Source organism: Phocoena sinus, chromosome 16 (genome assembly GCF_008692025.1).
Source record: "Phocoena sinus isolate mPhoSin1 chromosome 16, mPhoSin1.pri, whole genome shotgun sequence".
In the NCBI taxonomy this organism is placed as follows: Eukaryota; Metazoa; Chordata; class Mammalia; order Artiodactyla; family Phocoenidae; genus Phocoena; species Phocoena sinus.
The window spans coordinates 56,015,855-56,030,285 of record NC_045778.1 but is presented as its reverse complement, the minus strand read 5'-3'; the positions used below and the strand labels follow the sequence as shown (position 1 = coordinate 56,030,285).

The window sequence follows — 14,431 nt, the reverse complement described above, 5'->3', positions numbered from 1 at the left end:
TGTTAAATGGCCACTCTTTGCTTCAAGGAAAGCTGGGGAATTATATATTTTAGCTCTTCAGTCTCTGTAGTAGAGGAAGGCAAAGGAGAAGGGATTGTGTTTAGGATTTGGGTCAGCTAGTCAACAACGTCTGCTTTCATTGATGGTTGGAAGAATTCAGTGATACACTGTATTTAAAAAATTTTACAGAGTGTAACTTAAATAGATGTATACTGTATTCATTATTCCTCTTACCTTCTATTGACGATCTTATAAACTAGAGTGTATTCTTAAATTTATTCTAATTTTTTATTCAAGGCTCAGAAAATCTATGAGATTATTACTTACTTGATTGTTAAATGCGTGCACCTTATTGCCTACATCCTAGAAATTAGTATAAATATGTTTAGGCATAAATATTGCATTATTTCCAACCAGCTCCTCTATTTTTATCTAAGAATGAGTGAGGACCATTCTTACATCTGGCTAATCTTTGTCAACCACACATCCTAATGCTCAGAAGGTAGAAGAAGTTGTCATGGGTTTGTTTTTATATCTGATCTTCTCTTTTAGGGCTCTTTTGATGTGTTTGAAAATCTTTTGCACAGGGTGATGATCAGCCCTGCATGTGACATGCCCTATTTTCTCTTAGGTGTCATTGATATTGCTTAAAGAGCCAAAACTTTCCTATTGGTACCATTGACATGGGCATTAGTTTTTCTTTTCCAAAGCCGTTGGTGTCAGTAGTGGCAGAGCAGTTTTTTTATTTTTAGCACTTTTTTTCCCTAAAATCCTTCAGTTTGTTACGTAAAACTTGAAAGTTTCTAGAGTTGTCATTCCGATTGCTGCTGATAATATCATTTGTCCCTATGATAATCAGCTGGGTTATCTTTTAATTTGTAAAAATAAACAAGTTACTTCAGGACATAAAAGGTCCTTGCTTTTTGGGCAGCATTCTAGATGAATGTTTTTGAGAAGGGCTGTTTTCTGGAGAATACATATGCTTTGAGTGAAAATCATACTGAAGTGTGAAAGGCAGCCTATCACTAATAGGAAAATAATTGGGAAAGAGGCAGTTCTCCAAAGTGACTCTAGCCCTACTCTTGCTTTCTTCAGTGACCCACAAAATACTTTTATATACTTTATATATTTAAAGGACAATTAATGAGTCTGAATATACTCAGAGGTACATGAAAAATAGCAGTAGAAGTCCTAAGCAGCTATACCACAGAATGGCAGCTTTCATTTGAGCTGAATGGGCTGCGTGGGGGGTAAATTTGAAAACAGGCCAAGTATCCTGAATACACATGCTGGTGCTATCACCCAGTCCTACAGCCTGAAGTAGAGGGAATGACCTTCATAGTCACTAGTATTCAGGCAAGGTCGTATTATTTTTCTCCATGGTAAAATATGTTAAGTAAAGGGACCAGGAGGCACATAAGTCCTGGATGTGAGCTGAGAAGGGGAATGGAGGAGTGAGAATCTTAAATGAGGTCAGAGAAAGCTAAGAAACAGAAATCTCCAGAGAATTTGGAGATGACCAGAGAAACTTGTAGGATGCATCATGAAGTAGGAGACCCTTCAGGTTTATTATTTCTGAATCTCTTCACTTTGATGAAAATGCTGGTAATTTATAAATTCTGTCATATTGGGTACAACAGGACTTTGATGTGTATATGGCTTTTGTTTTGTTTTGTTTTTTGCTGCCTGTATTCTTTCTTTCTTTTCTTAGACATTGTTCGAAGTGATGTTGCCTTGGATAAACAGAAAGGCTGCAAGATTGCCCAGCACCCTGATGTTATGCTGGAGCTCCAACGAGAGAAGGCAGCTCAGATGCATCTGGTTCTTCTAAAGGAGCAATTCTCCAATACTTACAGTAATCTCGTATTAACAGGTAAGGCTATTGGCGTCGGCTGGAATCTTAGAGCACTGTAGATTGATGGTCTCCATCAGTTAGCAACTTGATGCTTGGGAGACACTAAAGTGGGATTCAGATGAGCTGCATCTGTCTGTCTTTTCCCACTTATCCCTTTTAAAATTGTGATGACTCTTATATTCATGTAAAATATTTATTACATTTTGCAGATGTATTTTGGCTTGAGGTTATGGGCGGTTCAGCATGTGTGTTCTCAAAAGAGAGAACCAATGAAAACCTAATGAAGCCTTGTAAAAATATGACTTTTTAGATGTGTGCCAGTAGATTTGAGAAAATTACTAAATTTGGTGTCTAAGAAGCAGCTATTTTCCTCTTTCTGTGTATGCCCTTTCTGTGAACCCAGTGAATATAAAGATGAAATGTAAAAGAGATAATGATCCACAGGCAGAGCTGAGAATGTTCTATATTCTTGGTGGAGTTTGAAAATATCTAGGGAATTTGATTTACTTTTTAAGAACAAAGAGGCTATGAGACTGAGCCATACTCCTTTACATCCTTGGTTCTAGGAGGGAAATGAATATATGTGAGAGCTCAAAGGAGAAAACTTTTTGCAGGGCTGCTGCAGACTTGGCTGGTAAAGAGCATGTGAGTTGCATGCCTTTGTCAAGCTTCGGAAAAAAATTCTAATAGCACACTCTAATGTGAGAATCATGTAGGACTTGGATGAACTAAGAAGAGCAGTCTGAGTTACCTCCATTTTCTTAAGGGAATGCAAGGCAGATCTGCATTATCTTGATTCAAATAAATTTTAATAAATCAAAGTGTGTGTTTTCCCTTGTTTATGAATTTAAAAAAAATAAAAAGATGGAATGCCTGACAGACTATGAACATCTCACACTTATTTTTGTAAACTCCAAGTTAGGAAAATTTAAAAATTTTTTACAGGCTTCCTGGCATTTCACCAGGTTGCTTCCAGCAACCAGGCTGTTTTGCTTTTGAAAAAGCACAAGTCTCTTCTGACTCTACATCTGTACCTGGTGGAAAACTCAGCAGCATGAGATGAAAGCCAGATTTAAATGTGGCTTTGGAGAGCAGAGAAGAGGATTATAGATTTCATAAGTATAGGCCCTATTTTTTGTTCTTTGATAGGTCATTAAGGAAGGAAAACTTAAAAGTAATTTATGGCTAATAAATCCTAAATTGGTTAGTGAAACTGTGTTTAAGTTTAGATGTTTGGGAAGAACATATTTTTCTCCAAATTTCTTCAGTCTAACTCAAATGTACAAATAGTAAATGTATATAGTATTTTCCAATTCAGTTATTGGAAATGCAGTATTTTAAGCTATCCTTATTCTAATATTTTTAGGCATACATTAGAGATGTCAGACCCTGTGTTCTTTAATGTGGCATAGAAAGAGCTTAGGGTAATTCTAATCCTAAACTGTGCATCCAGAGTGTGGCTTGAAGGCATATTATCTTTGAAAACACAAGTGCTCTATTGAGTTCAATGGAATCTTTTCTAATTCTCAGTAACATAATCCCTTTGGATGTTTATTCTCAGTTCAAACTGTTGGAATCAACATTGTCAACTTTTACCCTGACAATTTGCTTACTTTCTACTAAACAAACTTACCCTAGAGAAGAGCCTCTTTCCTGCTCTCACTTCTCCCAAGCTGCTTCAAAGAGCCCTCAGGCATTTTCCACATTTTTCACCCAAATGCCTGTTGCAGAGGTGGTACCTTGCTGCAGACAGAGCATTTGGTGTGCCCTGGGTTGTTTACGTGAAAGTTCGAAAGGTTTTGGTGCCAGGTGTTGAGAAGAGATGGAGTCATTTCATTTTAGCAACAATGGTTGCTAAAAAAAAACTATTTTACTATCCTTTAACTAAGTCTTTGATTTTACACAGTGTAGTTTTCTAATTGTTATGAAGTTTAATCCTTGATTTCTTGTATAAATTTTGAGAACATGGTCTCCAGACAGCTAAACATAATATTTAAACATAACTAAACTAACTTCTGTAAATATTTCCCTTTTCGGTGATGAATGTATATTGGTAAGGAGGGTGAGGTTGAAGGGGCAGAGACCTCTCAAATGAAGTGACTTTCTTTACCAACATGTTCAGAACACCTACCCTAGGATTTCTGCTTGGTGATGTTTTACTTATTTTGTATAACCCTGACATGTTTGAAATGTCTGCCATGAAAGTATGTGGGAACAGGATGAGGAAACTGGGCCTCCAAAATCTCAGAAAGAGATCACTTTTTTTTGTGTGTGTGTGGTACGCGGGCCTCTCACTGTTGTGGCCTCTCCCATTGCGGAGCACAGGCTCTGGACGCGCAGGCTCCACAGCATGTGGGATCTTCCCCAACCGGGGCACGAACCCGTGTCCCCTGCATCGGCAGGCGGACTCTCAACCACTGCGCCACCAGGGAAGCCCAGAGATCACTTTTTAATGTCTCTGCTCTCCCCTCAACCCCTCTCCCCAATTATTTACATAATTTCATGTATATGTGTAGCAGTGTATCATGATTGTTTCCTGTTAGTGGTCAGTTAGTGGTATAGTCTTTATTTTTAAATTGGACACCTAAGTTAACAGTAGAGGAAAAAAATAAAGTGATTGAAATGTCAGTATAGTAAGAAATTAATAAAGTGATGGAAATGGCAGCTGCTTAAAAGCTTATTAAAAATGATGGCTCTTGCCCTTCACCTCACAAGCAAGCCCTCATTCTTAGGTGTTCCATCTTTAGCTGATCTGTCAGCATTGAGGTGAGAGGTATGCCTTCATATTCTGCATTCTAGCTTGTGATCTCTCTTAAACAGCCATCCTTCAGATGAGGGCAAATGATATTCTAGCTTTGAGGATCTTCTGAACATTTAATAAAAGGAAAACAACTCTACAGTTCTAGTGACAACCCAGTTAATGGAAACACGTGGTTCTTATTGTATAATATTTTTTTAAAAATGGATTGTATTTTTGCATGATATTAAACATGTCTTAATATCTTCATGTGAATGATTTACATGGTATTGGAAATAATGTTAGCCTCACCTAATCTGGAGGGTTTTTGAAGTAAACTCTAAGGTTATGTGAAGGTGATGGAGGAATTCCAGGAGAACATCAATGATAGAACTATGTTAAACATGCTGCACTTTTTTACACTGACTCACCAACACATGCATGTAATCTTGTCCTGTAGCTTCTTGAATCTGAGAGTATTAAATGTCACTGTGCATGTTACTCAAGGAGTGATAAATGAAAGGGAGAGTTTGGTAGGTGACTTTAAGAAAGAACAGTGATCATGTCTTCTGTATCTTTGTGCTCTCATGATTCTTAATGTGATAATGCTCTGTAAGTTTGTGGAAAATGTTCTGCTGTGTACACATTGTGAGTTCACTCAAAGACTACTTTTTAAGGGTTAATTTGGACATCTATTAAATAACTGTTTATAGGTTTGAATTTAGTTATTTGTCTCCCCTCCCCTGGCGAACCCCCCTCTTTTGAGGTATAAATTGAACTTTTGTGGCGGATGCCTGTACTATAATCAAATGAAAAACAGAAAAAAAGTTAAAAGCCAGCCTTAAGGGGCAATACACTTTCTAGGATTTTCTTTAGAACATAAACTCCCAGAAGGCAAGGAATATTATATTTGTGCTGCATTCTGCATAGTAATTAGAACATAGTGAATGATCCTGTAATGAAGTCAACTTTTAAAAAATTTGTGTTGTGAAGTCATCTAGTCAACTCTTGTTTCCAGGTAGCCTGAACCGTATAGCCATTATAAATGGATGGCATTACTCAAGATGCTTTCCAAAATTCCTTTATGAGGACTCTTGTTATGTTATTGTCTGCTACTTATGGTTTTGTACCTCTTCTTTCAGTCATTAGATTCCAAAATATACTGAGATTCCTGTGGTCAGCTTTATTGTATTACTGTGGTAAATGAATTGAGCAAAAGAGGCTCATACTTCCTTGTTGTGGCCAATCTTTCTAACTTCAGTTGAGCAAAGGGCCCAAATAAGTGTTCTTTCAGTTCTCAAAGGACTATATCCAGGTCTGTTTAATTATTTGCATTATATTCCATAGTATTGAATGTAACATACTTTATTTTACCATTTCCCTATTAATGTATATTAATTTCTATGCATATTTACACATTTATTTCTGTAGAATAGATTTCTGAAAGTGGATGTCTGGGTCAAAAGATACATATTTTAAAATTTTATGAATTCAGGTTTATTGAGGTGTAATTTACATTATAGTATAAATAAATTTGGACAGGTTAACATATTATAGAGTCATATAGCTGTCATCACCATCAAGATATAGAACATTTCTGTCACCCTAAAAATTCATTTGTCTCCCTTGGCAGTCACTCTCCTTTCTCAGCCTTAGCTGTGTCTGATCTGATATTTTTCCCTGAATGTCATATCAATGGAAAAATAAAGTAGCTGTGTGTGTTTGATTGTTTTCACTTAGCATGATGTTTTTGAGATTCAGTCATCTTTTTGCATTTATTAGCAGTTCATTTCTTTTTGTTGCTGAGTAATATTTCATGTTAAGAATATCCTACAATTTATTTATCCATGCATCTGTTGATGGACATTTGGTTTATTTCTAGCTTTTGGTGATTATGAATAAAGCCACTGTAGACATTTACTCTCAGATCTTTGTGTTGACATATGTTTTCATTTCTCTTAGGTAGGTACCTAGGAGTGGGATTGCTTGATTTTATGATGCCTGTTTATAAGAAACTGTCAGACTGTTTTCCAAAGTGGCCGTACTATCTGGCATTCCACCAACAGTGTGTATGAGTTCTAGATATTCCATATCCTTGCCAATAATTAGTATTGTCTGTCTTTTAAATTTTAGCTATTTTAGTGGGTACGTAGTAGTAATATCTTTTGGTTTTAATTTGCAATTTACCTTATGACTAATAATATTGAGTATCTGTTCTTTGCTTATTTGCTATCTATATATCTTCTTTGGTGAAGTGTCTGTTCAAACCTTTTGCCCATTTTAAAAAAATAATGACTTTTGTTTTCTTACTATTGAGTTTTGAGAGTTCTGTATATATTTTGGGCTACAAGTCCTTTATCTGACATACAATTTGCAAATACGTTTTTCCTCTGTGACTTCTCCTTTTATTTTTTAACAGCTTTTTTCAAAGAGCAGAAACTTATAAATTTGATGAAGTCCAGTTTTGCTTTTATGGTTTGCATTTAAAATTATAATGCATTCTGCCAGATAATTTTCAGAAAAGATTGTAGCAATTCCCATTCCCACTAGCCGTGTATGAGAGCAGTTATTTCCTAACATTCTTATTAGTGCTAGGTATTAGTGCTCTTTTCAATCTTTTCCACTTTAACAGGTGAAAAATATTATCTCATTGTTGCAATTTTCTGGCCAGAGCCAGGACGAGTATATTTTCACATATTTATTGGTGATTTATATTTTGTTTTGTGAATTACCTATTCATATCTTTGCCTTTTAAAAAAATTGGGTGTTAATCTGTTTCTTATCAGTTTATAAGTGCTCTCTGTGAGTTAGGAATGTTAATCCTTTGTCCTATGTATTGTAAACCATTTTCTTCCCTGAATGGCATTTATTTTTCAACTCTTTTTAGTTTAGAGCTTTAATCTTTTACTATGACTGGAATTTATGTTTATATATAGTGTGATGTAAGCATGTAACATTGTTTTCTTCCAAGTAGCTAGCCAGCTTTGCATACACTGTTTTTTTTATAATAAAACATTCTTTTGCCCCTGAGTTGAAACATCATATATGTTATATATTATACTCCCACATATATTTGTACCTATTTCTGAACTCTACGTTATGTTATTTTTTTATTCTTTATTTCTGTGCCAGTGTTATACTGTTTTCATGTCTGGTAAGGCTTATTAACCTTTGTTTCTCTTTTCTAAGGTTTTTACAGCTATTCTCATATAATTACTTTTTTTTTTTTTTTTTTTTAATTACTTTTTGAAATAAACTTTCACTTTCTCTAGTTAAAGAAAATTCATTGCTGGATTTTGATTGGAGTTATATTCAATCCGTATTCTAATTTGGGAAGTATTGATATTTTTCTGATGTTAAGTCTTCCACTTACGATGATATATCTTTTCACTTGCTCAGTTCTTGTTTTATGTTGTTTGATAATATTTTATAATTTTTCTGTACCTTTCTTGTTAAATATGTTCTTTAATATTTTATACTTTTGTTGATATTGAAAATGAATTTCTTTCTCTTTATAACTTATTTCCAGTATAAAGAGAAACTATTGATCAAAGACAAAGGTAGATTTTTTCTATTTTCTAAATTTTTACCTACTGTTTTCCTTTTATTTTCTAAAAACCTCCCCAAAATATTGAAAAATAGTGGTGATAGCTGCTTTTCACATGATTTTAATGAAGATGACTTCACTATTTCATGTGTATAAGCATCTGAATATTTATCCACTAAAACCAAATCCCTTGAAAGTCAAAATATATTTTTTTCAAAATGAGAATGACTTTATTATTATTTATTATTATGACAGAGGAAAGATATTTTGATTAACATTCTTCTAGGCATCTCTCTATCCATACACACACATATACATAAGCCATAAATGTATAGGAAACACATATAATTTTATACAAACCAGTTTTATACAATACACATGCCTGTTATTTTGTAACATCCTTTTTCTTTCTTTTTTTTTTGGTAACATCCTTTTTCTTAACAATATTTTGTAGATGTCTTTCTATATCAAAGAACATAGGTTAATATTCTTTTTAATGGCTACATTAGAATTGCATTATTGTATGAATATTTTGTAATTGTTTAACTGATCTTCTATTGATAGACATCAGGTTTGTCCCTAATTTTTAATGATTATAAATAATGTTGTGATGAACAGCATTGCATATCTTTGTGCAATTCCTGTAAGTGAGCGCTATGTCAAAGGAATAGACATTTAAAATTTTGATGCATTTAGTAAATGGACTTTCAGAAAGGTCATGCCAGTTTATACAGTGTATGAGAGAACTCATTTATCTTGTCTTTTGCTCATGCTGATTATTTTCCGTTCTTTTGTCTGTGTTATTGTAATAGACAATGATGGATTCGGCATTGTTTTAAATACATTTCATTGCTTACTAGTGAGGTTAATGATCTTTTTACATTCTTTGCCATTTTTATTTCTTCTGTGAATTGTACATTTCTTTTTTTTCTTTTTTTTTTTTTTTTGCGGCACGCGGGCCTCTCACTGTTGTGGCCTCTCCTGTTGCGGAGCACAGGCTCCGGACGCGCAGGCTCAGCGGCCATGGCTCACGGGCTCAGCCGCTACGTGGCATGTGGGATCTTACCAGACCGGGGCATGAACCCGTGTCCCCTGCATCGGCAGACGGACTCTCAACCACTGCGCCATCAGGGAAGCCCGAATTGTACATTTCTTTAGCCTTTTTTTTAATTAAGTTATTGGTCTCTTTCTTATTCAATAATAAGATCACTTTATATATTAGGGATAGTAATCTTTTGTCATGTATATCGCCAAAAATGTATTCTTGGGCTTTTTAAATTTGTCTTTGTTGTATTAATAGTTTAGTTGTTAAATATCATATATTAATAAATGTATGTGGAACCTAGGAAAATGGTACAGATGAACCGGTTTGCAGGGCAGAAGTTGAGACACAGATGTAGAGAACAAATGTATGGACACCAAGGGGGAAAAGCCACGGGGTGGGGGTGGGGATAGTGGTGTGATGAATTGGGCGATTGGGATTGACAGGTATACACTGATGTGTATAAAACTGATGACTAATAAGAACCTGCTGTATAAAAAAATAAATAAAATTAAATAAAAAAAACCTAATACTAAACTTTCTTTGGGTTTTTTATATGGAAATATGTTAATATTAATGTTTCAGACATTACATGAAATTCCTAAAAATCAAAAAAAAATAGTTTAATTGTTTTTCCATTTTCTTTTTCTTTTTTCTCTTTCCCTCCCTCTGTGCTTATCCTGCCAGGCTAGCAGTTTGGAGATTGTTTCTGTCCTGCCCTTGGTGTTACTATTCTAGAACCAGGTATTATAGCGGTGTTTGATTCTGCTCTGTGATGGTATTTGGGATGTTGTACATCTAGTTCCTGGGCCACAAGGCCTGCCTGAGTCCTAGGTGTCCTGTAATCCCTCTCACTCCTTCTTTCTTCGACTTCCTATTAACTGCTGCCTCTGGCCCTAGGCCAGCAGTGCCTTCCCCCCCCCCCCCCCCCCCCCCCCCCCATTTAGTGAATCTGGCTTTAGTCTTCCATCTCTCCCAGGGCACCTTTTTATCTGCATTCTCTGTAAGTAGTTAAACTACTGGCTGCTACTGTGACAGTGATGAGGTTGGCAGGTGTGGAACATGGTGGTCCCTTTGTGCAGAAATGTGCAAGTGGTTAGGCAGCTTTTAATTCCACCTACTGTATTGATCCAACATGTGAGTTTTGGAATCAAACAGTCTGAGTTTGATTCTAGAACAGCCACTTATCAGCTCCCTTATCTCAGGAAATTTTTTTAATCCTCTCTTTAGCTTTAATTTCCTCAGGCGATTGTATCTTACATACTTCAGAGAATTGTCTGAGGGTTAAATGAGGTTTTGTACATAATTCCTTAGCGCAGTGCCTGAAACACAGTAAGTATTCAATATATGTTAGATTTTATTATTGTGATTAATCTTACTATGCTTTCAAATGCAAATGTTACTCTTGGGTAGCTTAGTTGCTTTTCTTGTACTGAAATCTCTCTGCTTTAAGACCTCAACTGACACAGTGTGGTAAGATAAAACCAATCAGAAACAATTAAAAATTTTTAAAAATATCTTTATTGGAGTATAATTGCTTTACAATGGTGTGTTAGTTTCTGCTTTATAACAAAGTGAATCAGCTATACATATACATATATCCCCATATCTCTTCCCTCTTGTGTCTCCCTCCCTCCCACCCTCCCTATCCCACCCCTCTAGGTGGTCACAAGCACCGAGCTGAGCTCCCTGTGCTAATTTTGAACTCTGCTGTTAGCTTGTGGTAGTTTCATGATAAATCTCCCAACCACTCTGAACCTTAGATTTCGTAGTTATCTAAGATGTGTGTAAGAATTAGTAAAATAAAGCATGAGTCACTAAGTCCCCTGGAAGATAATGGTCTGAAAATGTGTCATGTGTGGGAAGCATTGTTCAGAGTTTTTTGGTCAAGCATTTTGAGTTCCTTGAAGGCATGATATTAACTAGATGAATATTAGTTGGTATTAGAATTATTCCTGAATACCCTAAAATTAAGATCTTAAGCTGAGCAGCACGTAAATTAGATGATACTTTACATATTTAGAATGAGCCCAATGCTATTAGCAAAACAGTGAAACGTCTGCATAAAAGTCAGTGGCCATACACAAATGCATAGTCATGAGGTTATATAGCACATGACTAGCAGTTCCCCTTTTCTCCAACTTTTGGTTTTAAGTACAAAGATATTTACTCTGTTACTTGTAAGTCCTCTTATGAACTATCATATAAGTGAAGTTTTCTTCAAACTCAGTTCTTACTATTATATTCAGCAGACATAAAATTACATTTCAGTAAACATGATCAGAAAAAAGATAACATGGGAGAAAAGGATATAATTGCAAAAACTTCATTTTGTACATTAAAATCATTGTATTGGCAATAGTATAGAGAATCACTAAAGAATATAGTTTTTTTAAAAATAGTGGTCATGTTCTGCTTCTCTCAAAATTAAACTTGGGAGCATTGATTGATTTGTTTCAAGTTGATGGGATCTTTGTCTTTATGAATCACAGAATGAACTTCCTTGTTTTCATGAGTCTTTGTGTTAGGAGACTTGGGGAGATGGTGATTACTTCTTGCTTTTCACCCATACTCTGCAGAAGATGACATTGGAAGGAGTCCTTTGAATTTATTTATACTTTAGCTTTCCTATTTTCCACTATGAGAGGCAGTTTCTCATAAGTTCCTTCAGTTAGGATGATGACATCATATCAAAACAGAATTGAATAAAAGCAATTTTTTGGACAGTGAATTAAGTGCAGACAACTCTCTGCAAGTCTGGTTGAATCCAACAGTGGATTTTAGAGTATTTAGCTAAGTGATATTTAAGGTCCAGGTGGGTATGGGAGAGGATGTATAGGCACTCCAGGAGATGTGCAAGGACATCCATTGAGTGGAGGAGTTTTGCTGATTATTAATTAGACAGTCATCTTGTCAGAAGATTATTATAATCTTACAAGATGTCCAAAAAAATGCCTGAATTATCAAGAAGACTATTTGAAAATTGAAGTTGCATGTTATTTTTAACAATGTATCTTATTGAAAGTTTATATAATGCCCAGACATTATTATTAATACTATTTTAAAAATAGGAGCAAAAAGATTTTGAACCATTATAAACAATAAACATAATTTAAAAATATTGCTGAGTAGTTTAAAATTTCTATTTTGACCTCTGTTTTATAATGTAACTAAAATATTACTGCAGTAGGTGCATATGTAATATATGTATGTATTACATATATGTAATTTTATGTTATTATACATATGAGTTATGATAAAAATATTTTACCGATATGCAATAAAAATATTTAGGGACCAGAAACCTATAAAGTCCTTGGTTCCTCACAGCAGCGTAGGAGAGTAGATATGATCAGGAACTTTAGGGTTCAACAGACCGAGGTTTTGATCCTACACTTACCATGTACTAGTTGTGTGAACTTGGGCAAACTACTTAGTTTCATTCCCATTTGTAAAATAGAGAAAATATTATCTTACATGGTTTGTGAGGACTAGATTAACTAATGTTATGAAGGGCTTAATAGAAAGCCATACACTTAATGAATGTTAGCTATTTTTGTTATTATTTTAATTATTATTATTAATAAAGAGATTGTCCTTTCGGCAATCTTCCATAAATAAGCTCATGTCTCAGGTACTATCACAATGCAAAGTGAGAAAGAACTAAGTAGATTCCAAAAGAGGTAAGTCCTTAATTTCATGATTATTGTCAGAAGTAAAGTTTTCCATGCATCTATTTTGCGTGTGTGTGTGTGTGTGTGTGTGTGTGTGTGTGTGTGTGTAAGGGTCTAGTTTTTGGAGGAAGTAGAGAGTTTATTGCAGAGATTATAGGGGCAAGAGCACACAAACACAATTGCCCACTTGCCACACTTCTTCCCCAGAGCAACTCTTGTCTCTGTCAGGGTTCTGAAGAGGAGAAATGCAACCATTCTACAATTTCTTTAGTCTTTGGACCATTTCCTTTGAATGTATAGCTGAATCACTTTGCTGTACAACTGAAATAACATAACGTTGTAAATCAACTATAGTCCAATATAAAACAAAAATTAAAACAAAGAATTAAATAATTTATAGGTAAGTAATATAATTTCGTTTTTTACAGTAAGTTTAGAGATATTACATGTAGGTACCTGCAGATATCATTTAGAATTAAAATTGTTGAGCAACTTGGAGGATCTCAGTTTTTCTTCATTCTTGTTCTTTTTCCTTATCTCTTTCTTTTGCTTGTGTGAGGGTATACATCAGGGCCTCACCCTCTGCTTTCTCCCTTCAAGTTTTTATCCACCCTTATGGCTTGAACTGTCAGTAGAGGTGGGTCCTGATTTTGTGGGCTCTGTAGGTTATAGAATTTTATTTTCCCCCCTTTAAGACAAAGGCTACAACATTATAAACTCAAAATTACACACAAAAATTTATATGGAAAGGCAAGAGACCCAGAATAGCCAACACAATACTGAGTAAGAACAAAGTTGGAGGACAGATACAACCTAGTTTCAAGACTTGATATAAAGCTACAGTAATCAAGATAATGTAGTGTTGGTGAAAGAATTGACAAATTAGGTAATGCGATAGAATAGAGAGTGCAGAAATAGACCCATACAAATGTCAGTTGTTGAGAAACGAGGAAAGGCAATTCAATGGAGAACGGTTGGTCTTTTCAACATATTGTGCTGGGACAACTGGACCCTTCACCTTTCACAAAAGTTAACTCAATGAATCATAGACTTAAATGTAAAGCGCTAAACTATGAAACTTCTAGAAGATAACATAGAAGAAAATCTAGGTGACCTTGGGTTTGGTGATGAGTTTTCAGATATAACATCAAAAGCATGATCCATGAAACAAAAAATTGAAAAGTTGTACTTCATTAAAATTGAAAGCTTCTGCCCTTTGAAAGACACTGTTAAGAGAATGACTATGTTGCTTCAGAAATACTCTGAATTCTTTTTTTTCAACTTTTTGTTTTCTTTTTCAATTAAAAAAAATCCTGATTGGAGTATAGTTGCTTTACAATACTGTGTTTCTTCTGTACAGCACAGTGAATCAGCAATATGTATACATATATCCCCTCTTTTTTGGATTTCCTTCCCATTTAGGTCACCACAGAGCATTGAGTAGAGTTTCCTGTGCTATATAGTAGGTTCTCATTAGTTATCTATTTTATACATAGTATCAATAGTGTATATATGTCAATCCCAGTCTCCCAATTCATCCCACCCCCCACTTAACCCTTGGTATCCATATGTTTGT

The 14,431-nt window shown here is 35.0% G+C and overlaps 1 protein-coding gene across 4 annotated transcripts in view; it reads left to right on the top strand.

The window, feature by feature from the left end:
• HPSE2 (heparanase 2 (inactive)) overlaps positions 1-14,431 on the top strand; it is a 569,943-nt gene that overhangs the window by 50,848 nt on the left and 504,664 nt on the right. For 3 of the 4 annotated variants that reach the window (XM_032608390.1, XM_032608391.1, XM_032608389.1), the window contains exon 3: positions 1,712-1,873. The exons of the other annotated variant lie outside the window; for it this stretch is intronic. In XM_032608390.1, coding sequence (XP_032464281.1) covers positions 1,712-1,873 — 162 coding nt within the window. The remainder of the gene's footprint in view (positions 1-1,711; positions 1,874-14,431) is intronic. 4 annotated transcript variants of the gene reach the window in all.